At 66.2% G+C, this 26003-nt stretch overlaps 1 protein-coding gene across 1 annotated transcript; it reads left to right on the forward strand.

Annotated features, from left to right (window-relative positions):
* Positions 1 to 966: 966 nt before the first annotated feature.
* Positions 967 to 25390, forward strand: LOC142403418 (1-phosphatidylinositol 4,5-bisphosphate phosphodiesterase beta-3-like; the record flags this gene model as incomplete). The annotated part of the gene is made up of 18 exons (XM_075489657.1): positions 967 to 1126; positions 2418 to 2500; positions 3289 to 3373; positions 5015 to 5150; positions 6078 to 6173; positions 7194 to 7264; positions 7881 to 7977; positions 8921 to 9005; positions 11248 to 11372; positions 13338 to 13492; positions 14899 to 15060; positions 16809 to 16908; positions 17833 to 17937; positions 19502 to 19593; positions 20307 to 20439; positions 20914 to 20949; positions 23546 to 23687; positions 24907 to 25390. Coding segments are annotated over exons 1-18 (2313 nt in total), but the record flags the coding sequence as incomplete, so codon positions are not given.
* Between the last annotated feature and the right edge of the window lie 613 nt (positions 25391 to 26003).

Below are 26003 nucleotides of genomic sequence, written 5' to 3' on the forward strand. Positions count from 1 at the left end.
GGGGGGGCCCTAGGGTGGGACGTACGTCCCCTGCACCCCAAAAAGCGGAGGGGGGGGTCCTAGGGTGGCACCTGTGTCCCCTGCACCCCAAAAAGTGGAGGGGGGGTCCTAGGGTGGCACCTGCGTCCCCTGCACCCCAAAAAGCAGAGGGGGGGGTCCCAGGGGGGCGCTTGGCTCCCCTGCACCCCAAAAACCTGGGGGGGGGCTTCTAGGAGGTCCCAGGGTGGCACCTACTCCCATGCACCCCAAAAACCTGGGGGGGGAGGGGCAACCGGGGGGGTCCCTGGGGTTGTTTTGGGGGTCCCTGGGGGGGGGTCCCTGAGGTATTGGGGGGTCTCTGAGGTATTGGGGGGCTGGGGGGGTCCCTGGGGGGGTCCCTGAGGTATTGGGGGGGTCCCTGAATTATTGGGGTGCTGGGGGGGGTCCCTGCAGTATTGGGGGGCTGGGGGGGGTCCCTGAGATATTGGGGGGTCCCTGCAGTATTGGGGGGTCCCTGAAGTATTGGGGGGCTGGGGGGGTCCCTGCAGTATTGGGGGGTCCCTGAAGTATTGGGGGGCTGGGGGGGGTGTCCCTGAGATATTGGGGGGGTCCCTGCAGAATTGGGGGGTCCCTGAAGTATTGGGGGGCTGGGGGGGGGGTCCCTGAGATATTGGGGGGGTCCCTGCAGTATTGGGGGGTCCCTGAAGTATTGGGGTGCTGGGGGGGGTCCCTGAGGTATTGGGGGCCTTGGGGGGGTCCCTGCAGTATCGGGGGGTCCCTGCAGTATTGGGGGGTCCCTGCAGTATTGGGGGGTCCATGGGCTGGGGGGGGTCCATGGAGCACTTAGAGGTCCCTGGAGGGTGTCAGGCGGGTCCCTGGGGTGGGGGGTTTGAGGGTGCAGGCGGTTTGGGGGTGCAGGGGGGAGTGGGGGGGGTGCCCCGGTTTTGGGGTGCCCCGGCTCCCCCCCCCTGACCCCCCCGGCCCCCCAGCGGGGCAGCTGACGGGGGCCTCCTCGGTGGAGATGTACCGGCAGGTCCTGCTGAGCGGCTGCCGCTGCATCGAGCTCGACTGCTGGAAGGGGCGGCCCCCCGACGAGGAGCCCTTCATCACCCACGGCTTCACCATGACCACCGAGATCCCCTTCAAGGTGCCCCCCCAAAACTGGGGGTCCCCCAAACCCCCCCGAGCCCCCCAAAACTGCCCTAAGGCCCCCCAAAACTGCCCCAGCCCCACAGCACCCACCCCAACTCCACAGCACCCACCCCAACCCCGCAGCACCTGATGGCCCCCCCAAGTCCTTCATCCTTGGTGTCACCATGAGCACTGAGATCCTCTTCAAGGTGCCCCCCCCAAAACTGGGGGTCCCCAAAACCCCCTGAGCCCCCCAAAACTGCCGTGGCCCCACAGCACCCACCCCAACTCCACAGCACCCGACGGCCCCCCCAAGTCCTTCATCCTTCTTGGTGTCACCATGAGCACTGAGATCCTCTTCAAGGTGTCCCCCCAAAATTGGGGGTCCCCCAAGCCCCCCTGAGCCCCCCAAAACTGCCCTAAGGCCCCCCAAAACTGCCCCAGCCCCACAGCACCCACCCAAAGCCTGCAGCACCCACCCAAAGGCTGCAGCACCCAATGGTCCCCCCAAGTCCTTCATCGCCCATGGTGTCATTGTGACCCCTGAGACCCTCTTCAAGGTGCCCCCCCCCAAAACTGGGGCTCCCCAAAACCCCCTGAGCCCCCCAAAACTGCCCCAGCCCCACAGCACCCACCCCAACTCCACAGCACGCACCCCAACTCCGCAGCACCCGATGGTCCCCCCAAGACCTTCATCCTTCTTGGTGTCACCATGAGCACTGAGATCTTCCTCAAGGTGCCCCCCAAAATTGGGGGTCCCCCAAGCCCCCCTGAGCCCCCCAAAACTACCCCAGCCCCACAGCACCCACCCCAACTCCGCGGCACCCACCCCAACCCCACAGCACCCAATGGTCCCCCCAAGTCCTTCATTGCCCATGGTGTCATCCTGGCCCCTGAGATCTTCCTCAAGGTGCCCCCCCAAAATTGGGGGTCCCCAAAACTCCCTGAGCCCCCCAAAACTGCCCCAGCCCCATAGCACCCACCCCAACCCCACAGCACCCGATGGTCCCCCCCCAGCCCTTCATCCCCCATGGCGTCATCATGACCCCCACCTTTAAGGTGCCCCCCAAAACCTGGGGGTCCCCCAACCCCCCCCGAGCCCCCCAAAACTGCCCCAGCCCCATAGCACCCACCCAGTCCCCGCAGCACCCACAATGGGCCACTCTGAGCACCCAGAGCCCCTTTTAAGACCCCCCCCAAAACCCCGGGGGTCCCCCCCAAACTCCCTCCTGGGCCAGCGCAGCCCCTTTGGGGGGGGGTCCTGGGTTTTGGGGTGCTCCCCTGAACCCCCTTTTCCGGCGGGGCAGGAGGTGATCGAGGCCATCGCCGAAAGCGCCTTCAAGACGTCGCCGTACCCCGTTATCCTCTCCTTCGAGAACCACGTGGATTCGTGAGTCCCCCCAAAACTCCCTGGGGTCCCCCCCAAATCTCCAGGGTCCCCCCAAAACTCACTGGTGTCCTCCCCAAAATCTCCAGGGTCCCCCCAAACCCCTTGGGATCCCCCCCAAACCTCCAGGGTCCCCCCAAAACCCCCTGGGGTCCTTCCAAATCTTCAGGGGTCCCCCCCCAAATATCTAGGGTCCCCCCAAAACCCCTGAGGTTCCTCCCAAATCTTCAGGGTCCCCCCAAAACTCCCTGGTGTCCCCCCAAAATCTCCAGGGTCTCCCCAAAACCCCTTGGGTCCCCCCAAAGCTCCAGGGTCCTCCCCAAGCCCCCTGGTGTCCCCCCAAAATCTTCAGGGTCCCCCCAAACCCCTTGGGATCCCCCCAAACCTCCAGGGTCTCCCCAAAACCCCCTGGGATCCCCCCAAATCTTCAGGGTCCCCCCCCCAAACCTCCAGGGTCCCCCATAATCCCTTGAGGTCTCTCCAAATCCCGTGGGGGGGATTTGGGGGGACACCCCCCTCCAGAGGTCTCTAAAAATCTTGTAGGGTCCCCTAAAATTCCTGGGGTACCCCCAAATCCCTCAGGGCCCCCCCCACTTCCCCTGGGTCCCCCCAAAACATCCCTGAACCCCCAAAACTAGCTGGATGCAAGTAGGGGGGATGCTGAAGGGGGAGGGATAACACTCCCCCCCTCCCAACCCCTTTGTCACCCCAAAATTGGGGTGGGGGGAGGTTTGGGGGGGGCTGTGGATTTGGGGGACCCCCCCAGCACCCCAATATTCCCCCCCCCCCAGGGCCAAGCAGCAGGCGAAGATGGCCGAGTACTGCCGCAGCATATTCGGGGACGCGCTGCTCATCGACCCCCTGGAGAAGTACCCCGTCAGTTTGGGGGGGCAAAGGGGGGGATTTGGGGATGCAGAGGGGGTTTTGGGGGGGCAAAGGGGGGATTTGGGGGTGCAGAGGGGGTTTTGGGGGGGCAAAGGGGGGATTTGGGGGTGCAGAGGGGGTTTTAGGGGGGCAAAGGGGGGAGTTTGCGGGTGCAGGATGGGTTTTGGGGAGCAAAGGGGGGATTTGGGGTTGCAGGGGGGGTTGGGGGGGCAAAGGGGAGGATTTGGGGGTGCAGAGGGGGTTTTGGGGGGGATTTGGGGGTGCAGGATGGGTTTTGGGGAGGCAAAGGGGGGGATTTGGGGGTGCAGAGGGGGTTTTGGGGGAGATTTGGGGGTGCAGGATGGGTTTTGGGGGGCAAAGGGGGGGATTTGGGGGTGCAGAGGGGGTTTTGGGGGGGCAAAGGGGGGGATTTGGTGCAGAGGGGGTTTTGGGGGGGATTTGGGGGTGCAGGATGGGTTTTGGGGGGCAAAGGGTGGGATTTGGGGGTGCAGAGGGGGTTTTGGGGGGGCAAAGGGGGGGATTTGGGGGTGTAGAGGGGGTTTTAGGGGGGCAAAGGGGGGAGTTTGGCGGTGCAGGATGGGTTTTGGGGGGCAAGGGGGGGGATTTGGGGGTGCAGAGAGGGGTTTGGGGGGGCAAAGGGGGGGATTTGGGGGTGTAGAGGGGGTTTTAGGGGGGCAAAGGGGGGAGTTTGGGGGTGCAGGATGGGTTTTGGGGGGCAAAGGGGGGATTTGGGGGTGCAGAGGGGGGTTTGGGGGAGCAAAGGGGGGATTTGGGGGTGCAGAGGGGGGTTTTGGGGGGGCAAAGGGGGGGATTTGGGGGTGCAGAGGGGGTTTTGGGGGGGATTTGGGGTTGCAGGATGGGTTTTGGGGGGCAGAGGGGTGAGTTTGGGGGTGCAGAGGGGGTTTTGGGGGGCAAAGGGGGGGATTTGGGGGTGCAGAGGGGATTTTGGGGGGCAAAGGGGGGAGTTTGGGGGTGCAGAGGGGGTTTTGGGGGGCAAAGGGGGGATTTGGGGGTGCAGAGGGGGGTTTGGGGGGGCAAAGGGGGGATTTGGGGGTGCAGAGGGGGTTTTGGGGGGATTTGGGGGTGCAGGATGGGTTTTGGGGGGCAAAGGGGGGGATTTGGGGGTGCAGAGGGGGGTTTGGGGGGGCAGAGGGGGGATTTGGGGGTGCAGAGGGGGTTTTGGGGGGATTTGGGGGTGCAGGATGGGTTTTGGGGGGCAGAGGGGGGATTTGGGGGTGCAGAGGGGGTTTTGGGGGGCAAAGGGGGGAGTTTGGGGGTGCAGGATGGGTTTTGGGGGGCAAAGGGGGGGTTTGGGGGTGCAGGGGAGGGTTTGGGGGGCAGAGAGGGGTTTGGGGGTGCAGGGGAGGATTTGGGGGGGGCAGAGCTGCATTTGAGGGGTGCCAGGGCAGGTTTGGGGGTGCAGGGCAGGTTTGGGGGTGCAGGGCTGGGTTTTGGGGGTACAGTGCAGATTTAGGGCCCCAGGGGAAGATTTAGGGGTGCCGGAGCGGATTCTGGGGTGCAGGGCTGGATTTTAGGGGTGCAGAGCTCAATTTGGGGGTGGTGAGGCTGGATTTGGGGGTACAGGGGAAGATTTGGGGGGGGCCCCCCCCGTGACTTTTTGGGGTGCCGCAGCTGGAGCCGGGGGTGCCCCTGCCCAGCCCCCAGGACCTGCTGGGCCGCATCCTGGTGAAGAACAAGAAGCGGCACCCGAGGGCGGCCCCCGGCCCCCCCAGCCTGCGCCCCAAAACGCCCAGCGCCAGCGACCCCGGTACCCCGAAACCTCCCCTGCACCCCAAAACCTCCCCTGCACCCCGAAACCTGCCCCCCTGCATCCCCAAATCCCACCCGTACCCCCAAACCGCTCCAGCGCTGCGCCAGTGCCCTGGTACCCCCCCCCCCCCGCACCCCAAAACCTCCCCCTGTAGTCCCAGACCTCCCCCTGCACCCTGAAATCAAGCCCTGCGCCCCAAAACCTCGCCCTGCACCCCAAAACCAACCCCTGCACCCCAAAACCTGCCCCCTGCATCCCCAAATGCCACCCGTACCCCCGAATTGCTCCAGTGCTGCGCCAGTGCCCTGGTACCCCAAAACCTCAGCCTGTACCCCAAAACCTCCCCCTGCACCCCAAAACCAAGCCCTGCACCCCAAAAGCCCTCCCTGCACCCCAAAACCTCACCCTGCACCCCAAAACCTCCCCCCCTGCATCCCCAAATCCCACCCGTACCCCCAAACCGCTCCAGCGCTGCGCCAGCGCCCTGGTACCCCAAAACCCCCCTGCACCCCAACCCCGCCCCCCGCACCCCAAAACCTCCCCCTGAAACCCCCAAACCTCCCCCTGCACCCCAAAACCTCCCCCTGTACCCCCAAACGTACCCCTGAAATCCCAACCCCCCTCCCTGCACCCCAAAAACTCCCCCTGCACCCCGAACCCTTCCAGCCCTGTGCCAGCGACCCCAGCACCCCCAAACCTCCCCCCTGCACCCCCAAACCGCCCCTGAACCCCCACATCCCCCAAAGCACCCCAAAATCTGCAAGGGGCCCCCCCAACCGCACCTACAGCCCCCCCAAACTGCCTTGTGCCCCCCCAAACCCCCCCGGGCCCCCCCAAAACCCTCCAGGCCCCCCCAAAAAACCACCTGGCCCCCCCAAACTGCTGGGCTTTGGGGTCCCCTCTCACGGCCCCGCCCCCCTACAGGCCCCCCCCTCACGGAGCACCCCGAAAGTGGGGTCCCCCCCGTGCCCAACGGGGAGGAGAAGGGGCCCAAGCTGGGTGAACCCCGGAAATCCATCGGTGAGTTTGGGGGTGCGGGGGGCAATTTGGGGGTGCCAGGGGGAGTTTTGGGGGAGCCAGGTGGGGTTTGGGGGTGCTGGTGGGGATTTGGGGGTGCTCAGGAGGATTTAGGGGTGCAGGGGGCATTCTGGGGGTGCTTGGGGGAGATTTGGGGGTGCTGGGGGGGGATTTGGGGGTGCCAGGGGGAGTTTTGGGGGTGCTCAGGAGGATTTGGGGGTGCAGGGGGCATTCAGGGGGTGCCAGGGGAGATTTAGGGGTGCGGGGGGAAGATTTGGGGGTGCTCAGAGGGATTTGGGGGTGCCGGGGGGATATGGGGGTGCTGGGGGGGGATTTGGGGGTGCTCAGGAGGATTTGGGGGTGCAGAGGTAATTCAGGGGGTGCCAGGGGGGATTTGGGGGTGCTGGAGGGATTTGGGGGTGCTGGTGGGGATTTGGGGGTGCCAGGGGGTGATTTTGGGGGTGCTTAGGAGGATTTGGGGTGCAGGGGCCATTCAGGGGGTGCTCGGGGGGGATTTGGGGGTGCTGGGGGAGATTTGGGGGTGCTCAGGAGGATTTGGGGTGCAGGGGTCATTCAGGGGGTGCTTGGGGGGGATTTGGGGGTGCCGGAGGAGTTCAGGGGGTGCTGTGGTGCGATTTGGGGGTGCCGGGGGAGATTTAGGGGTGCTGGAGGAGGATTTGGGGGTGCAGGGGGCATTCTGGGGGTGCCAGGGGAGATTTGGGGGTGCTCAGAGCAGTTCGGAGGTGCTCAGAATGATTTGGGGGTGCAGGGGGAGATTTAGGGGTGCTGGGGGAGGATTTGGGGGGTGCAGGGGGCATTCAGGGGGTGCTGGGGGGGATTTGGGGGTGCAGGGGCCATTCTGGGGGTGCCAGGGGGGATATGGGGGTGCTGGTGGGGATTTGGGGGTGCCAGGGGGGGATTTGGGGGTGCAGGGGGCATTGAGGGGGTGCTGGGGGGTGGTTTGGGGGTGCGGGAGGATATTGGGGGGCGAGGGGATCCCCCAAATCTCTCCCCTCGCCCCAGACCGCGAGGCCGACAGCGAGGAGGAGGAGGAGGAGGAGCTGCCGGAGATGAAGAAGCCGACGACGGACGAGGTGGGCGGTTTTGGGGGGGCCCGGAGGGGGTTTGGGGGGGCCCTGTGGGGTTTGGGGGGGGCTGTGAGGGGTTTTGGGGTGATCTGGGAAGGTTGGGGGGGGTCGGGGTGTCCTGAGAGTTTGGGGGGACCTTGGGCAGTTTTAGGGGACCCCTGAGGGGTTTGGGGGGGCAGAGGGGGCCCTGGGGGGGTGGGGAGGTTTTGGGGGGCTCCTGGGGTTTTTGGGGGGACCCCGGTGGGGTTTGGGGGGATGCGCGGGGGTGGGGTTACCCGGGGGGTGAGGGGACCCCAGGGAGTTTGGGGTAACCCCGTTTGGGGTTACCCCGGCAAGTTTGGGGGGGACCCTGGTGAGTTTGGGGGGGGACCCCGTGGGTTTTTGGGGGGGACCCCCAGGGGGATTTAAGGGAACCCCCAAAAATTTATAGGGACTCGGGGGGGTTGGGGGGGGTTGGGGGGGGGGGGACGACGGACCCAGGGAGTTTAGGGGGGGGGACCCAGGGAGTTTGGGGGGGGACTCCGGGATTTTGGGGGGGACCCCGGGAGTTTGGGGGGCCCTGGGGGGGGAGGGGCCCGGGGGGATATTGGGGGGCCCGGGGTGACGCTGGGAGCGGGCGCAGGGCACGGCCAGCAGCGAGGTGACGGCCACCGAGGAGATGTCCACGCTGGTCAACTACATCGAGCCCGTCAAGTTCAAGTCCTTCCAGGCCGCCAGCAGTCAGTGGGGGCTTGGGGGGGCTGGGGGGGGGGGTTTGGGGGGGCCCTGGAGATTCGGGGGGGGGGGGTTGGGGGGACCCTGAGGGGTTTTGGGGGGGTCCCGGGGGGTGGGAAGGGGCCTGGGGGGGGATTTGGGGGGACCCTGAGGGGTTTTGGGGGGGTCCCGGGGGGTGGGAAGGGGCCTGGGGGGGATTTGGGGGGACCCTGAGGGGTTTTGGGGGGGTTCTGGGGGGTGGGAACGGGCCTGGGGACTGGGGGGGACCCTGAGGGGTTTTGGGGGGTGGGAAGGGACCTGGGGGGGGATTTGGGGGGGTCCTGGGGGGGTGGGAAGGGGCCTGGGGGGGATTTGGGGGGGTCCTGGGGGAATGGGAAGGGGCCTGGGGGGGGATTTGGGGGGACCCTGAGGGGTTTTGGGGGGGCCCTGGGGGGTGGGAAGGGGCCTGGGGGGGATTGGGGGGGGCCCGGGGGGGGATTTGGGGGGACCCTGAGGGGTTTTGGGGGGTCCTGGGGGGAATTGGGGGGGGGGGAGAAAGGGCCTGGGGGGGGGATTTCAGGGATTTGGGGGGCTGGGAAGTTTGGGGGGGACTCCGGGAAGGTTTTGGGGGCATCTTGAGGGGGGTTGGGGGGTTTTGGGGTGCCCTGGGGGGGGTTGGGGGTGCCCTGGGGGGGTTTTGGGGTGCCCTGGGGTGTTTTGGGGGGCCCTGGGGGGGTTTGGGGGGGCCCTGGGGTGTTTTGGGGGGCCCTGGGGGGGTTTGGGGGGGCCCTGGGGTGTTTTGGGGTGCCCTGAGTGGTTTTTTGGGGTCCCGTGGGACTCGGCAGCATCTCCCAAAGCTTTTGGGGGGGGGGGGTGGCGGGGGGGGGGGCCCGCAGCCTTCACTCGCTCCCTGGAAAGGTTTTGGGGGACCCCCCGGGGTGATTTTGGGGTGCGGGGGGGTCCCCCCAGAACGCAACAAGGCCTTCGAGATGTCGTCCTTCGTGGAGACGCGGGGGCTGGAGCAGCTCACCAAGAGCCCCCTCGAGTTCGTGGAGTATCCGCAGCCGCGGGGGCCGCGCGGGGGGGCCTGGGGGGAGCCCCTGCCCCGCCCGGGGGGGAGAGGGGCTTTGGGGGGGCAGTTGGGGGGGGGGTGAGGGGTTTTGGGGTGCTCTTGGGGGGATTTGGGGGGTGTATGAGCGGGTTTGGGGTGCGTTTGGGGTGGAGAGGTGAGGTTTGGGGTGCTCCTGGGGGAATTAGGGGGTTTGGGGGGGGTGAGGGGTTTTGGGGTGCTCTTGGGGGAAATAGGGGGTTTGGGGGGGGAATTGGGGGGGGGGGGTGAGGGGTTTTGGGGTGCTCTTGGGGGGATTTGGGGGGTGTATGAGTGGGTTTGGGGTGCGTTTGGGGTGGAGAGGTGAGGTTTGGGGTGCTCCTGGGGGAATTAGGGGGTTTGGGGGGGGTGAGGGGTTTTGGGGTGCTCTTGGGGGAAATAGGGGGTTTGGGGGGGGAATTGGGGGGGGGGTGAGGGGTTTTGGGGTGCTCTTGGGGGGATTTGGGGGGTGTATGAGCGGGTTTGGGGTGCGTTTGGGGTGGAGAGGTGAGTTTTGGGGTGCTCCTGGGGGAATTAGGGGGTTTGGGGGGGGAACTGGGGGGGGGAGAGGGGTTTTGGGGTGCTCTTGGGGGAATTAGGGGGGAATTGGGGGGGGTGAGGGGTTTTGGGGTGCTCTTGGGGGGATTTGGGGGGTGTATGAGCGGGTTTGGGGTGCGTTTGGGGTGTAGAGGTGAGTTTTGGGGTGCTCCTGGGGGAATTAGGGGGTTTGGGGGGGGAACTGGGGGGGGGAGAGGGGTTTTGGGGTGCTCTTGGGGGAATTAGGGGGGAATTGGGGGGGTGAGGGGTTTTGGGGTGCTCTTGGGGGAAATAGGGGGTTTGGGGGGGGAACTGGGGGGCGGAGAGGGGCTTTGGGGGGGCAGTTGGGGGGGGTGAAGGGTTTTGGGGTGCTCTTGGGGGGATTTGGGGGGTGTATGAGCGGGTTTGGGGTGCGTTTGGGGTGGAGAGGTGAGTTTTGGGGTGCTCCTGGGGGAATTAGGGGGGAATTGGGGGGGGTGAGGGGTTTTGGGGTGCTCCTGGGGGAAATAGGGGGTTTGGGGGGGAACTGGGGGGCGGAGAGGGGCTTTGGGGGGGCAATTGGGGGGGGGAGAGGGGTTTTGGGGTGCTCTTGGGGGGATTTGGGGGGTGTATGAGCGGGTTTGGGGTGCGTTTGGGGTGGAGAGGTGAGTTTTGGGGTGCTCCTGGGGGAATTAGGGGGTTTGGGGGGGGAACTGGGGGGGGGAGAGGGGTTTTGGGGTGCTCTTGGGGGAATTAGGGGGGAATTGGGGGGGGGTGAGGGGTTTTGGGGTGCGTTTGGGGGATGGGGTGAGTTTTGGGGTACTCTTGGGGGAATTAGGGGGAATTGGGGGGGAATGGGGGGGTGTGAGGGGTTTTGGGGTGCTCTTGGGGGGATTTGGGGGGTGTATGAGCGGTTTTGGGGTGCGTTTGGGGTGTAGAGGTGAGTTTTGGGGTGCTCTTGGGGGAATTAGGGGGGAATTGGGGGGGTGTGAGGGGTTTTGGGGTGCATTTGGGGGATGGGGTGAGTTTTGGGGTGCTCTTGGGGGAGAGCGGAGCTTTTGGGGTGCGTTCAGGGGCTCTAAGCAGGTTTTGGGGTGCATTGGTGAGTTTGGGGTGCGTTTGGGGTGTAGAGGTGGGTTTTGGGGTGCTCTTGGGGGACATAGGGGGTTTGGGGGGAATTGGGGGGGGGTGAGGGGTTTTGGGGTGCCCTTGGGGGAGATGGGAGATTTTGGGGTGCGTTCAGGGGATCCAGGCAGGTTTTGGGGTGCCTTTAGGGGTGTTTAGGGGGTTTTGGGGTGCCCTTGGGGGACATAGGGAGCTTTTGGGGTGCATTCAGGGGATGCAGGCAGGAGTCGGGGGGCATTTGGGGGGCACTGGCTGTTTTGGGGCGCACGGGGGGGGTAGTGAGTTTTGGGGGGCGTTTGGGGGCGCACAGCTGGGTTTTGGGGTGCGGGGGGCAGGGGGCAGAAGCAGGTTTTGGGGTGCTGTGGGGCGGCTATGGGGCAGCCGTGGGGCGGCCGTGGGGCGGCCGTGGCGTTGGCAGGGCAGGTCGGAGGGCCGTGAGGCAGCCGTGGGGTCGGTTGGGCTGTATGAAAACGGTACGGGGCAGGCGTGGGGCGGCTACGGGGCAGGCGTGGGGCGGCTATGGGGCAGCCGTGGGGCAGCCGTGGGTCGCGTGGCCCTTGACGCGCAGGTACAACAAGCGCCAGCTGAGCCGCGTCTACCCCAAGGGCACCCGCGTCGACTCCTCCAACTTCCAGCCCCAGCTCTTCTGGAACGCCGGCTGCCACATGGCCGCCCTCAACTTCCAGACCCTCGGTCAGCCCCACGGCGCGACCCACGGCGCGGTCCCGACCCATAGCGCGGCCTCCCTCCCCTCCCCGCCCCATAGCACAGCCCCGCTGCGCGGTCCAGAGCGCAACCCACCGTGCCCCCCAGCTCGTGGCGTGGATCCGGAGCGTGGTCCAGACCCATAGCGTGGCCCGGACCCATAGCGTGACCCATAGTGCAACCTATGGTGCAGCAGACCCATAGCGTGACCCACCACGTGGCCCTGACCCATAGCACAGCCCCACAGCGGGGTTCCCCTGCACCCCCTAGCTGCCCCCAGCCCCAGGGCACCCCATGGTGCACCCAGTCCCCCACTCTGACTCCTAGAGGCTGCCCCACGGCGCTGCCCCTGCCCCATAGCACTGACCCTGCCCCACGGCTCTGCCCCACGGCATGCCCCGACACGCCGATGCAGCTGAACCTGGGGCTGTTGGAGTCCCAACGCCCCTGAGCCCCACCACGGCTCTGCCCCCCTACCCTATGGCTCTGCCCCACGGCTCAGCCCCACGGCGCTGACCCTGCCCCACGGCTCTGCCCCACGGCATGCCCAGACACGCCGATGCAGCTGAACCTGGGGCTGTTGGAGTCCCAACGCCCCTGAGCCCCATCACGGCTCTGCTCCCCCCCCCGCCCCGTCCTATGGCTCTGCCCCCCGGCTCAGCCCCACGGCGCTGACCCTGCCCCACGGCTCTGCCCCATGGCACGCCCAGACACGCCAATGCAGCTGATCCTGGGGCTGTTGGAGTCCCAACGCCCCTGAGCCCCACCACGGCTCTGCTCCCCCCCACCCCGTCCTATGGCTCTGCCCCCCGGCTCAGCCCCACGGCGCTGACCCTGCCCCCCGGCTCTGCCCCCCGGCGCGCCCCAGACGTGCCGATGCAGCTGAACCTGGGGCTGTTCGAGTACAACGCCCCTGAGCCCCACCACGGCTCTGCCCCCCTACCCTATGGCTCTGCCCCCCGGCTCAGCCCCACGGCGCTGACCCTGCCCCACGGCTCTGCCCCCTGGCGCGCCCCAGACGTGCTGATGCAGCTGAACCTGGGGCTGTTGGAGTCCCAACGCCCCTGAGCCCCATCATAGCTCTGCTCCCCCCCCCGCCCCATCCTATGGCTCTGCCCCCCGGCTCAGCCCCACGGCGCTGACACTGCCCCATGGCTCTGCCCCCCGGTGCGCCCCAGACGTGCCGATGCAGCTGATCCTGGGGCTGTTGGAGTCCCAACGCCCCTGAGCCCCACCACGGCTCTGCCCCCCTACCCTATGGCTCTGCCCCACGGCTCAGCCCCACGGCGCTGACCCTGCCCCACAGCTCTGCCCCACGGCACGCCCAGACACGCCAATGCAGCTGAACCTGGGGCTGTTGGAGTCCCAACGCCCCTGAGCCCCATCACGGCTCTGCTCCCCCCCCCGCCCCGTCCTATGGCTCTGCCCCCCGGCTCAGCCCCACGGCGCTGACCCTGCCCCACGGCTCTGCCCCATGGCACGCCCAGACACGCCAATGCAGCTGATCCTGGGGCTGTTGGAGTCCCAACGCCCCTGAGCCCCACCACGGCTCTGCTCCCCCCCACCCCGTCCTATGGCTCTGCCCCCCGGCTCAGCCCCACGGCGCTGACCCTGCCCCACGGCTCTGCCCCCCGGCGCATCCCAGACACGCCGATGCAGCTGAACCTGGGGCTGTTGGAGTCCCAACGCCCCTGAGCCCCACCACGGCTCTGCCCCCCTACCCTATGGCTCTGCCCCACGGCTCAGCCCCACGGCGCTGACCCTGCCCCACAGCTCTGCCCCACGGCACGCCCAGACACGCCAATGCAGCTGAACCTGGGGCTGTTGGAGTCCCAACGCCCCTGAGCCCCACCACGGCTCTGCTCCCCCCCACCCCGTCCTATGGCTCTGCCCCCCGGCTCAGCCCCACGGCGCTGACCCTGCCCCACGGCTCTGCCCCCCGGCGCGCCCCAGACGTGCCGATGCAGCTGAACCTGGGGCTGTTCGAGTACAACGCCCGCTGCGGGCTCCTGCTCAAGCCCGAGTTCATGCGGCGCCGGGACAAAACCTTCGACCCCTTCGCCGAGGACCTGGTGGACGGGATCGTGGCCAACACCCTGCGGGTGCAGGTGGGACCGGGGACCCCCAAACCGCCCGGGGGGGTCCCACAGCCCCCCCAAAACCGACCGGGGGGGGAGGGGTCCCCACTGCCCCCCCAAAACCGACTGGGGGGGATGGGGAGGTCCCCACAGCCCCCCCAAAACCGATTGCAGGGGGGAGGGGTCCCCACTGCCCCCCCAAAACCGACTGGGGGGGATAGGGAAGTCCCCACTGCCCCCCCAAACCGACCGGGGGGGTCCCACAGCCCCCCTAAAACCGATCCGGGGGGGGAGGGGTCCCACTGCCCCCCAAAACCGACTGGGGGGGATGGGGAGGTCCCCACAGCCCCCCAGAACGGATTGCAGGGGGGAGGGGTCCCCACTGCCCCCCAAAACTGCCCGGGGGGGTCCCACAGCCCCCCCCAAACCGACTGCGGGGGGGAGGGGTCCCCACTGCCCCCCAAACCGACTGGGGGGTTCCCACAGCCCCCCCCAAACCGACCGGGGGGGGAGGGGTCTCCACTGCCCCCCCAAAGCTGACCGCGAGGGGGAGGGGTCCCCACTGCCCCCCAAAACCGACCAAGGGGGGAGGGGTCCCACAGCCCCCCAAAACTGCCTGGGGGGGTCCCACAGCCCCCCCCAAACGGCTCTGGGGGGTGGGGAGTCCCCACAGCCCCCCCCGATGTCTCCAAGGGGGGGGGGGGGTCCCTGCAGCCCCCCCAAATTGCCCCGGGAGGTGGGGAGGGGCCCCAGCGCCCCGGGCACGGGCGGGTTTGGGGGTGCTGGGGTGGGTCTGGGGCCTCAGGGCAGTTTGGGGGGGCCCGGGGCAGGGCTGGGGGTGCCGGGGTGGGTTTGGGGGTGCCCGGTTGATTTTGGGGTCCCCCCCCAGCCCAGGTGATCTCGGGGCAGCTCCTTTTGGAGCGCCGGGGGGGGGTCGGGATGTGCCTGAGGATGCTGGGCAGGTTTGGGGGGTCCAGAGTGGATTTGGGGGGGTCCAGGGCAGATTTGGGGGTGCCAGGGCAGGTTTTGGGGTGCTGGGGTGAGTCTGGGGGTGCCCGGCTGATTTTGGGGTCCCCCCCCGGCCCAGGTGATCCCGCGGCAGCTCCTTTCAGAGCACTGGGGGGGGTCGGGATGTGCCTGAGGATGCTGGGCAGGTTTGGGGGGTCCAGGGCGGATTTGGGGGGTCCAGGGTGGATTTCGGGGTGCAGGGGTGAGTCTGGGGGTGCCCGGCTGATTTTTGGGGTGTCCCCCCCCCCCGGTGATCTCGGGGCAGCTCCTTCCGGAGCATCGGGGGGGGGGTCGGGATGTGCCTGAGGATGCTGGGCAGGTTTGGGGGGTCCAGGGTGGATTTGGGGGGTGCAGGGCAGGTGTGGGGGTGCCGGGGCGGGTTTGGGGGTGCCGGGCTGATTTCGGGGTGTCCCCCCCCCCCCCCCCAGGTGATCTCGGGGCAGTTCCTGTCGGAGCGCCGCGGGGGGGTCTACGTGGAGGTGGACGTCTTCGGGCTGCCGGTGGACACGCGGCGCCGGTTCCGCACCCGGCCCTGCCAGGGGAACCCCTTCAACCCCGTCTGGGACGAGGAGCCCTTCCTCTTCCACAAGGTGCCAAACTGGGGGCACTGGGAGGGACTGGGAGGGACTGGGGAAGCCCTTCAACCCCGTCTGGGACGAGGAGCCCTTCCTCTTCCACAAGGTGCCAAACTGGGGGCACTGGGAGGGACTGGGAGGGACTGGGGAAGCCCTTCAACCCCGTCTGGGATGAGGAACCCTTCCTCTTCTTCAGGGTGCTAAACTGGGGGCACTGGGAGGGACTGGGAGGGACTGGGGAAGCCCTTCAACCCCGTCTGGGATGAGGAGCCCTTCCTCTTCCACAAGGTGCCAAACTGGGGGCACTGGGAGGGACTGGGAGGGACTGGGGAAGCCCTTCAACCCCTTCTGGGACGAGGAGCCCTTCCTCTTCCACAAGGTGCCAAACTGGGGGCACTGGGAGGGACTGGGAGGGACTGGGGAAGCCCTTCAACCCCGTCTGGGACGAGGAACCCTTCCTCTTCTACAGGGTGCTAAACTGGGGGCACTGGGAGGGACTGGGAGGGACTGGGGAAGCCCTTCAACCCCGTCTGGGATGAGGAACCCTTCCTCTTCTACAGGGTGCTAAACTGGGGGCACTGGGAGGGACTGGGAGGGACTGGGGAAGCCCTTCAACCCCGTCTGGGACAAAGAGCCCTTCCTCTTCTTCAGGGTGCTAAACTGGGGGCACTGGGAGGGACTGGGAGGGACTGGGGAAGCCCTGCAACCCCGTCTGGGATGAGGAACCCTTCCTCTTCTACAGGGTGCTAAACTGGGGGCACTGGGAGGGACTGGGAGGGACTGGGGAAGCCCTGCAACCCCGTCTGGGATGAGGAACCCTTCCTCTTCTACAGGGTGCTAAACTGGGGGCACTGGGAGGGACTGGGAGGGACTGGGGAAGCCCTTCAACCCCGTCTGGGATGAGGAACCCTTCCTCTTCTACAGGGTGCTAAACTGGGGGCACTGGGAGGGACTGGGAGGGACTGGGGAAGCCCTTCAACCCCGTCTGGGATGAGGAGCCCTTCCTCTTCCACAGGGTGCTAAACTGGGAGTTACGGGGAAGGGACTGGGAGGGAGTGGGAGGGGATTGGGAGGGACTGAGGGGCACTGGGGTGAACTGAGAGGCACTCATGGGAACTGGAAGGGAACTGGGGTGAACTGGGAGAGATTAGGAGGCACTGGGAGAGGATCGGGAGGGACTGGAAGGGAACTAGAGGGCACTGGGAGTCACTTGGGGGGACTGGGAGGCACTGGGAGGGAACTTAGGAGGCACTGGGAGCACTGGGAGGGCACTGGGAGGCCATTGGGGACAGTGGGAGGCACTGGAAGGTGCTGGGGGGGCACTGGGAGGCGCTGGGGAGCACCAGGGAGGGCACTGAGAGCAGTGGGAGGCGCTGGGGGCCACTGGGCAGCAGTGGGGAGGGCACTGGGAGCAGTGGGAGGTGCTGGGGGGCACTGGGGAGCAGTGGGGAGGGCACTGGGGGGGCACTGGGAACAGTGGGAGGTGCTAGGGGGGCACTGAGAGGCTCTGGGAGGCACTGGGGAGCAGCGGGGAGGGCACTGGGAGCAGTGGGAGGCACTGGGAGGCTCTGGGGAGCACTGGAGAGACACTGGGAGGTGCTGGGGGGCACTGGGAGGCTCTGGGGGGCACTGGAGAGATACTGGGAGGCACTGGGGAGCAGTGGGAGGCACTGGGAGGTTCTGGGGGGCACCGGGGAGCAGCGGGGAGGGCACTGGGGGGGCACTGGGAGCACTGGGAGGTGCTGAGGCGGGTGCCCCCCCAGGTGGTGCTGCCCTCCCTGGCCTCCCTGCGTGTGGCCGCCTACGAGGAGGGGGGACGCTTCCTGGGGCACCGCGTCCTGCCCGTGGCCACCCTGCGCTCCGGTGAGGGGGGGCCCATGGCGGGGGGGGGTCCCCATGGCCGGGGGGGGGGTGTCCCCATGGCGGGGGGGGGGGGGCAGCCCCACGGGGTCGGGCCTAGGCAGGCCGCCATGGGGCCGGGGAGCTGGGGGTGCCGGGCCTACCCGTGATGCTCCGCTGCCGGCCTGTTACCGTGGCAACAGGGGGATTCGGCCTTCCCACAATGCCCCGCAGGACTTGTTGCCATGGTAGCATGGCCCATAGAGGTGTAGGGCCTACCCATAGTGCCCTGCGCCCAGCCTGTTACCACAGCAACAGGGGTCAGGCCTACCCACAATGCCCTGCACTCAGCCTGTTACTGTGGCAACAGGGGCCTGGGCCTACCCACAATGCCCTGCATGCAGCCTGTTACCATGGCAACAGGGGCGTGGGCCTACCCACAATGCCCTGCACCCAGCCTGTTACTGTGGCAACAGGGGCTGAGGCCTACCCACAATGCCCTGTACCCAGCCTGTTACCACAGCAACAGGGGTCAGGCCTACCCACAATGCCCTGCATGCAGCTTGTTACCATGGCAACAGGGGCCTGGGCCTACCCACAATGCCCTGCACCCAGCCTGTTAACACAGTACCAGGGGTCAGGCCTACCCACAATGCCCTGCACTCAGCCTGTTACTGTGGCAACAGGGGCCTGGGCCTACCCACAATGCCCTGCACCCAGCCTGTTACCACAGCAACAGGGGTCAGGCCTACCCACAATGCCCTGCATGCAGCCTGTTACCATGGCAACAGGGGCCTGGGCCTACCCACAATGCCCTGCAGCCCCATCACTAGAGCAATGGGGGGGGCTGTCCCCAGGGGCAGGTTTGGGGGTGCAGGGCCTTGTTGGGGGGGGCCCCCCCATTCCAGGCCCCCCCCCCCCCCCAGCCGCCATCTTGTTCCCCCCCAGGCTACCACTACGTCTGCCTGCGCAACGAGAGCAACCAGCCGCTCTGCCTGCCCGCCCTCCTGCTCCACACCCAGGCCTGCGACTACGTCCCCCACGGCCACCAGGGTGCGGGGGGGCCCCCCAAACCCGGGGGGGGGGGTTGTCCCCAAAACCCATGGGGGGGGTCCCCAAAACACGAGAGGGGACGGACTAAAACCCAGGGGAACCCCCAAGACCCGGGGGGGGGAGGGGGTAGCACCCCCAGGGTGAAGATTGGGGCAGCCCCAGCGTGCGTTTGTGAGGGTTTGACCCCGTTTTTGGGGGTCCCCCCTCTTTCTGGGGGCCCCCTGTGCTTTTTGAGGGGGGGGCCCTCGGGAGTTGAGGGGTCCCCCAAAGTTGGGGGGGGTTGGGGGGAGGCAGCACCCCCAGGGCTCCGCACTGCCTGGATATGGGGCAGCCCCAGCAGATGTTTGGGAGGACTTGACCCCCATTTTGGGGGGGTTTCCCCTTCTTTTGGGGGGTTCCCCCCATTTTGGGGGGGTTTCCCCCTCTTTATGGGGGGTTCCCTCTGCTTTTGGGGGGGGGGGCACCCCAAAAGTTGGGGGGGCTGGGAGGGCTCAGCACTCCCAGGACTCGGTGCTGGATCAAATCAGAGCAACCCAGCACAAATTTGTGGGGGTTTGACCCCATTTTGAGGGGTCTCCCCTCTTTTTTGGGGTCCCCTCTACTTTGGGGGGGGGCTGCTTGGGGGGGATCCCCCAAAAGTTTGGGGGAGCTGGGGGGGGGCAGCACCCCCAGGGCTCACTGCTGGCCAGGGTTCAGGGCAACCCCAGGACTCGTTTGTGAGGGTCTGACTCTTTTTTGGGGGGGGGGGGGGTCCCCCTCTTTTTGGGGGGTCCCATGTGCTTTTTTTGGGGGGGCCCTGCTTTTCGAGGGGGTACCCCAAAAGTCGGGGGGGGCTGTGGGGGGGCAGCGCCCTCTTGTGAAGATCTGCTCTGTCTTTTGGGGTCCCCCCTCATTTTTGGGGGGTTCCCTGTTCCCTGTGCTTTTTGAGGGGTCCCCTGCTTTTTTTGGGTGAGCCCATTTTTGGGGTGCCCATTTCGGGGGGTGTCCCTCGCTTACTGGCTGCCCCCCATTTTTGGGGGTGTCTCATTCCTGCGCTATTCTCTTTTGAGGGGTCTCTCCCATTTTTGGGGTGTCCCTCCTTTTGGGGTGCCCCCACTTTTGAGTATTTCTCATTTTTGGGGTACCCCCACTTAGGAGCTTCCCCCCATTTTTGGCGTGCCCCTCCTTTTTGGGGTGCCCCCCATTTCCCCCATTCTTGGGGTGCCTCATTTTTGCCCCCCCCCTTGTTTTTGAGGTGCTCCCAATTCCCCTCATTTTTCGGCTACCCCACATTTGCCCCCCCCCCATTTTTGGGGTGCCCCCATTTCTTTCATTTCTGGGGTGCCTCCCATGTTGGGGGTCCCCCCATTTTGGAGGGGTCCCCCAATTTTTTGGGGGGGTCACACCTGCCGGCGTCAACGTGGCAGCTCCCTGTTGCCCTATTACTCCTTTCTCAGGGTGCTCCCATTTTAAGCGGGGGCTCCCCTTTTTTGGGGGGATTTCTCCCCTTTTTTGGGGGGACCCCCCCTTGGATTTTGGGGGGCCCCTTCCCCTGGTCACCCCCAAATCTCGTGGCCCCCCCCAGATTACGCTGAGGCCTTGATCAACCCCATCAAACACGTCAGCCTGATGGACCAGCGCGCCCGGCGGCTGGCCGCCCTCATGGGGGACGGCGAGGTAAGGGGGGGGGCCCCCCCAAGAATTTTTGGGGGGGCCCCCGAGGGTTTTGGGGGGCCCTGGGGGGTTTGGGGGGGCCCCTGGGGGAGCTTTGGGGGGGTTACGGAGGTTTTGGGGGGGGTCCTTGGGATCACTTTAGGGGAGGTTGAGGTGGTCTTGAGGCTGGGATGGATGAGCAGGGGCTGGAGGATTTTGGGGTGTCATGGAGGGTTTGACGGGGCCCCAAGGGGTCTTTGGGGGTCCCAAAGGTTTGGGGGGGCCCCAGTGGGTTTGGGGGGGCTCTTGGGGGGGTCACAGAGGCTTTTGGGGGGCCTTGGGGCAGGTTTAGGGGAGGTTCAAGTGATTTTGGGGGGCTGGGATGGATGAGGGTGGGAGCATTTACGGTGTGAGATGTGGAGGATTTGGGGGGGCCCCAAGGGGTTTTGGGGGGGGCCCCAAGGGGGTTTTGGGGGGCCCCAAGGGCGTTTAGGGGGGGCCCCAAGGGGGTTTGGGGGGGCACAGGGGTGTTGGGGGGCTGTGATGGATTTTGGGGGGTCCTTGGGGGGAGGTTGAGGTGGTCTTGAAGAGGCTGGGATGGCTGGGGCGGGGGCTGGAGGTTTGGGGGGGTCAGGGGAGTTTGGGGGGGGGCATGGAGGATTTGGGGGGGCCCGGGGGGGGGCTTGGGGAGGTCACGGAGGATTTGGGGGGCCCCTGAACCCCACTTCTCTCCCCAGGAGAGCCCCGAGAAGCCCCGCGAGAGCCTGGGGGGGGCGCGAGGGGACGCGGCCGCCGACCCCCCACCAGAACCCCGGCCCCCCCCCACCCCCGGGGTGCCCCCCCCCGGGCCCCCCACTGTCTCCAGCCCAGGTAAGGGGGGGGGGGTCCCCAAAATCCCCCCCTGGGGCCCCCCAAAAAGCCCAGCCCAGGTGAAAGGGGGAGGCCCCCAAAATCCCCCCCTGGGCCCCCCCAAAAGCCCAGCCCAGGTCAAGGGGGGGCCCCCAAAAATCCTCCCCTGTGCCCCCCCAAAAGCCCAGCCCAGGTGAAGGGGGGGCCCCCCCAAAATCCCCCCCTGGGCCCCCCAAGACCCCAGACCAGGCACTGGGGTGGGGGGGGGTCCCCCAAGTCCCCCCCCGGGGACCCCCAAAACCACAGCCCAGGTGTTGGGGTAAGGGGGGTCCCCCAAATCCTCTCCTCCCCTTGGGGCCCCCCAAGTTCTTCTTTCCCCTCCCCCGGGGGGGGCTCCCAGCTCTGGGGGGGGCCCCCCCAAAATGTGGGGGTGCTAAAGGAGGGCGGGACACCCAACCCCCATGGGGCCCCCCCTTATTTTCTCCCCCCCCCCAGGGCAGAGGGATGACCTCATCGCCAGCGTCCTCACAGGTAAGATTTGGGGGGGGCCCCCCTTGATTTGGGGGGGCCCCCCCAGCTGCAACCCCAATACCTGGGGGGGTCCCCTACATCTCCAGTCCAGGGGGCCCCCCAAAACGATCCCAGGGGTGGTTTATGGTGGCTGTAGCCCCTGTTTGAGGGCTGTGGGGTCCCCCAAATTTTGTGCCCCTCCGGGGAGTTTCGGGGACCCCCTGAACCCCCAAATTCCCCCCTGGACCCCCAAATTCTTTTCCATTATTTCCATGGGGCAACATAGGGCATCCAGTGAGACACAGGATGCCCCTGGAAACCTGTAGCCCCCATTTTTGGGTCATGGGGGGTCCCCCAAATTTTTGTGCCCCCCTGGGGAGTTTTGGGGACCCCCCCTGAACCCCCAGATTCCCCCTGGACCCCCAAATCCTTTTCCATTTATTGCTATGGGAGAACATGGGGCATCCAGTGAGACCCAGGGTGCCCCTGGAGAGCTGTAACCCCCATTTTTGGGTCATGGGGGGTCCCCCAAATTTTTGTGCCCCCCGGGGAGTTTTGGGGACCCCCCTGAACCCCCAAATTCCCCCTGAACCCCCAAATTCCCCCACATTTATTGCCATGGGGCAACATGGGGCATCTAGTGAGACACAGGATGCCCCTGGAGACCTGTAGCCCCCATTTTTGGGTCATGGGGGGTCCCCCAAATTTTTGTGCCCCCCTGGGGAGTTTTGGGGACCCCCCCCGAACCCCCAAATCTCCCTCTGAACCCCCAAATTTCTCCTGGACCCCCACATTCCCCCCTATTTACTGCCATGGGGCAACATAGGGCATCCAATGAGACACAGGGTGCACTGGAGAGCTGTTGCCCCCATTTTCAGCTCATGAGGGGGTCCCCCAAATTTTTGTGCTCCCCCCGGGGAGTTTTGGGGACCCCCTGAACCCCCAAATTCCCCCTGAACCCCCAAATTCCCCCTGGACCTCCAATCCTTTTCCATTTATTGCTATGGGAGAACATAGGGCATCCAGTGAGACCCAGGGTGCCCCTGGAGAGCTGTAACCCCCATTTTTGGGTCATGGGGGGTCCCCCAAATTTTTGTGCCCCCCTGGGGAGTTTTGGGGACCCCCCCCGAACCCCCAAATCTCCCTCTGAACCCCCAAATTTCTCCTGGACCCCCACATTCCCCCCTATTTATTGCCATGGGGCAACATAGGGCATCCAATGAGACACAGGGTGCACTGGAGAGCTGTAGCCCCCATTTTCGGGTCATGGGGGGTCCCCCAAATTTTTGTGCCCCCTGGGGAGTTTTGGGGACCCCCCCTGAACCCCCAAATTCCCCCTGGACCCCCAAATCCTTTTCCATTTATTGCTATGGAGAACATAGGGCATCCAGTGAGACCCAGGGTGCCCCTGGAGAGCTGTAGCCCTGATTTTTGGGTTGTGGGGGGTCCCCCAATTTTTGTGCCCCCCCGGGGAGTTTTGGGGACCCCCCCCGAACCCCCAAATTCCCCCTGAACCCCCAAATTCCCCCACATTTATTGCCATGGGGCAACATGGGGCATCTAGTGAGACACAGGATGCCCCTGGAGACCTGTAGCCCCCATTTTTGGGTCATGGGGGGTCCCCCCAAATTTTTGTGCCCCCCTGGGGAGTTTTGGGGACCCCCCGAACCCCCAAATCTCCCTCTGAACCCCCAAATTTCTCCTGGACCCCCACATTCCCCCCTATTTACTGCCATGGGGCAACATAGGGCATCCAATGAGACACAGGGTGCACTGGAGAGCTGTTGCCCCCATTTTCGGGTCATGGGGGGGTCCCCCAAATTTTTGTGCTCCCCCCGGGGAGTTTTGGGGACCCCTCCTGAACCCCCAAATTCCCCCTGAACCCCCAAATTCCCCCTGGACCCCCAAATCCTTTTCCATTTATTGCTATGGGAGAACATAGGGCATCCAGTGAGACCCAGGGTGCCCCTGGAGAGCTGTAGCCCTGATTTTTGGGTTGTGGGGGGTCCCCCAAATTTTTGTGCCCCCCCGGGGAGTTTTGGGGACCCCCCCCGAACCCCCAAATTCCCCCTGAACCCCCAAATTCCCCCACATTTATTGCCATGGGGCAACATGGGGCATCTAGTGAGACACAGGATGCCCCTGGAGACCTGTAGCCCCCATTTTTGGGTCATGGGGGGTCCCCCAAATTTTTGTGCCCCCCTGGGGAGTTTTGGGGACCCCCCGAACCCCCAAATCTCCCTCTGAACCCCCCAAATTTCTCCTGGACCCCCACATTCCCCCTATTTACTGCCATGGGGCAACATAGGGCATCCAATGAGACACAGGGTGCACTGGAGAGCTGTTGCCCCCATTTTCAGGTCATGGGGGGGTCCCCCAAATTTTTGTGCTCCCCCCGGGGAGTTTTGGGGACCCCCTGAACCCCCAAATTCCCCCTGGACCCCCAAATCCTTTTCCATTTATTGCTATGGGAGAACATAGGGCATCCAGTGAGACCCAGGGTGCCCCTGGAGAGCTGCAACCCCCCATTTTTGGGTCATGGGGGGTCCCCCAAATTTTTGTGCACCCCCCCGAGAATTTTGGGGACCCCCCCGAACCCCCAAATTGCCCCCCCCAGAGGTGTCCCCGCAGTCGGTGGAGGAGCTGCGGCAGCACAAGGCGTACGTGAAGCTGCTGAAGCAGCAGTACCGGGAGCTGAAGGAGCTGCGCAAGAAGCACGTCAAGAAGCTGGTGGCTCTGCACAAGCGCCTGGCAGCCAGGTGGGACCCCAAAACCCGGCACCCCCAAACCCAGACACCCCCCCCCCAGCACCCCAAAATCTCTCCTGGGGCCCCCCCCAAAATCAAACCCCACAGGTCCAAAGCCGCCCCGGTTCAAGGCAGCCGGCTGGGGGGAGCGGCAAAGAGCCTTTGGCTCTAAAAAAGGGGTAGGCTAAAAAGAGGGGTCACCCCAGCACCAGCCCTGGGGGTCCCCCAAAATGCTCTGGGACCCCCAAATCGGCTGGGGGGGACCCCCAAATTCCTTTGCCCCCCAAAAAAATGGTGCTGGCACCCCCAAAGTGCCCCCCACTCTCCTGGGATTAACTAGCAAAGAGGGGGAGAGCAGGTGGAGCCCCCAAAAAGGGCACCCCAAAAAGTGGGGTCACCCCAGCACCAGCCCTGGGGGTCCCCCAAAATGCTCTGGGGCCCCAAATTGACTGGGGGACCCCAAAATTACTTTGGGACCCCCCCCAAATTGTGCTGGCACCCCCAAAGTACCCCCCACTCTCCCAGGGATTAACTGGCAGAGAGCGGGTGGAGCCCCCAAAAAGGGCACCCCAAAAAGTGGGGTCACCCCAGCACCAGCCCTGGGGGTCCCCCAGAATGCTCTGGGACCCCAAATCGGCTGGGGGGGACCCCCAAATTCCTTTGCCCCCCCCAAAAAATGGTGCTGGCACCCCCAGACTGCCCCCCCCTCACTCTCCCAGGGATCTGGAGCAGCAAATTAAGAGGGTGAGAGCAGGTGGACCCCGAAAAGGGGGACCCCAAAAAGGGGGCACCCCCAAAACCACGGTGCTCTCCCCGGAGAGCCCTGGGGGTACCCAAAGCAATCGTGGTGCCCCCCAAAATCCTGGGGTACCCCCAAATCTTCCGTAAGCACCACAAGAGCAGGTAGGCCCCCCAAACGGGGTGCCCCAGCACCCCCAAAGTGAACCCTGCTCCCTCCATTACACCAGGGCCCCCCCCAAATGAACGCAGGGGACCCCAAAATCGGGGGGGGGGGGCATGCAAACCACCTTGTCCCCAACTGGGGGTCCCCAAAACCTGCCCCCCCCCCCCCAAAAAGCCACCCAGCCCCAAAATGCTGCTGGCTGCCCCCCCAAACCTCCCGCATGGGGCACCCCAAAACCCTGACCCCCCCCCGCGGTTTTTGGGGGGGCTGAGGGGGTGCCCCCAAAGCGGGGGTGTCCCTTAATTTGGGGTGTCCCCCCCTCGACAGCGGCAGCAAGTCGGCGGAGGCGGGGGGGCAGCGGGCGGCGCTGCGGGGGCTGCTGCAGCTGCGGGAGGAGCAGCACCACGCCGAGCACGGCTGCAAGCGGGAGCACCTGCGGCAGGTACTGGGCATACTGGGAGCACTGGGAGGGACTGGGAGCAGTGGGGAGGGCAGCGGGCCGAGCACGGCTGCAAGCGGGAGCACCTGCGGCAGGTACTGGGCATACTGGGAGCACTGGGAGGGACTGGGAGCAGTGGGGAGGGCAGCGGGCCGAGCACGGCTGCAAGCGGGAGCACCTGCGGCAGGTACTGGGCATACTGGGAGCACTGGGAGGCACTGGGAGCAGTGGGGAGGGCAGCGGGCCGAGCACGGCTGCAAGCGGGAGCACCTGCGGCAGGTACTGGGCATACTGGGAGCACTGGGAGGGACTGGGAGCAGTGGGGAGGGCAGCGGGCCGAGCACGGCTGCAAGCGGGAGCACCCTGCGGCAGGTACTGGGCATACTGGGAGCACTGGGAGGGACTGGGAGCAGCGGGGAGGGCAGCAGGCTGAGCACGGCTGCAAGCGGGAGCACCTGCGGCAGGTACTGGGCATACTGGGAGCACTGGGAGGCACTGGGAGCAGTGGGGAGGGCAGTGGGCCGAGCACGGCTGCAAGCGGGAGCACCTGCGGCAGGTACTGGGCATACTGGGAGCACTGGGAGGGACTGGGAGCAGTGGGGAGGGCAGCGGGCCGAGCACGGCTGCAAGCGGGGGCAGGTACTGGGCATACTGGGAGCACTGGGAGGGACTGGGAGCAGCGGGGAGGGCAGCGGGCCGAGCACGGCTGCAAGCGGGGGCACCTGCGGCAGGTACTGGGCATACTGGGAGCACTGGGAGGGACTGGGAGCAGCGGGGAGGGCAGCGGGCCGAGCACCTGCAGCAGATACTGGGAGCACTGGGAGGGACTGGGAGCAGTGGGGAGGGCTGTACTGGCCTATACTGGTGTGTACTGGGGCCATGTACAGCCCCAGCAGCCTGTAGGGCCATACTGGTGCTTACTGGTTTGTACTGGGGTGTTGAAAACGCATCAGTAGGGAGAGCTGTACCGGCCCCTGCTGGTCCA

The sequence above is a fragment of the Mycteria americana genome, unplaced genomic scaffold (assembly GCF_035582795.1).
Source record: "Mycteria americana isolate JAX WOST 10 ecotype Jacksonville Zoo and Gardens unplaced genomic scaffold, USCA_MyAme_1.0 Scaffold_258, whole genome shotgun sequence".
NCBI lineage: Eukaryota > Metazoa > Chordata > Aves > Ciconiiformes > Ciconiidae > Mycteria > Mycteria americana.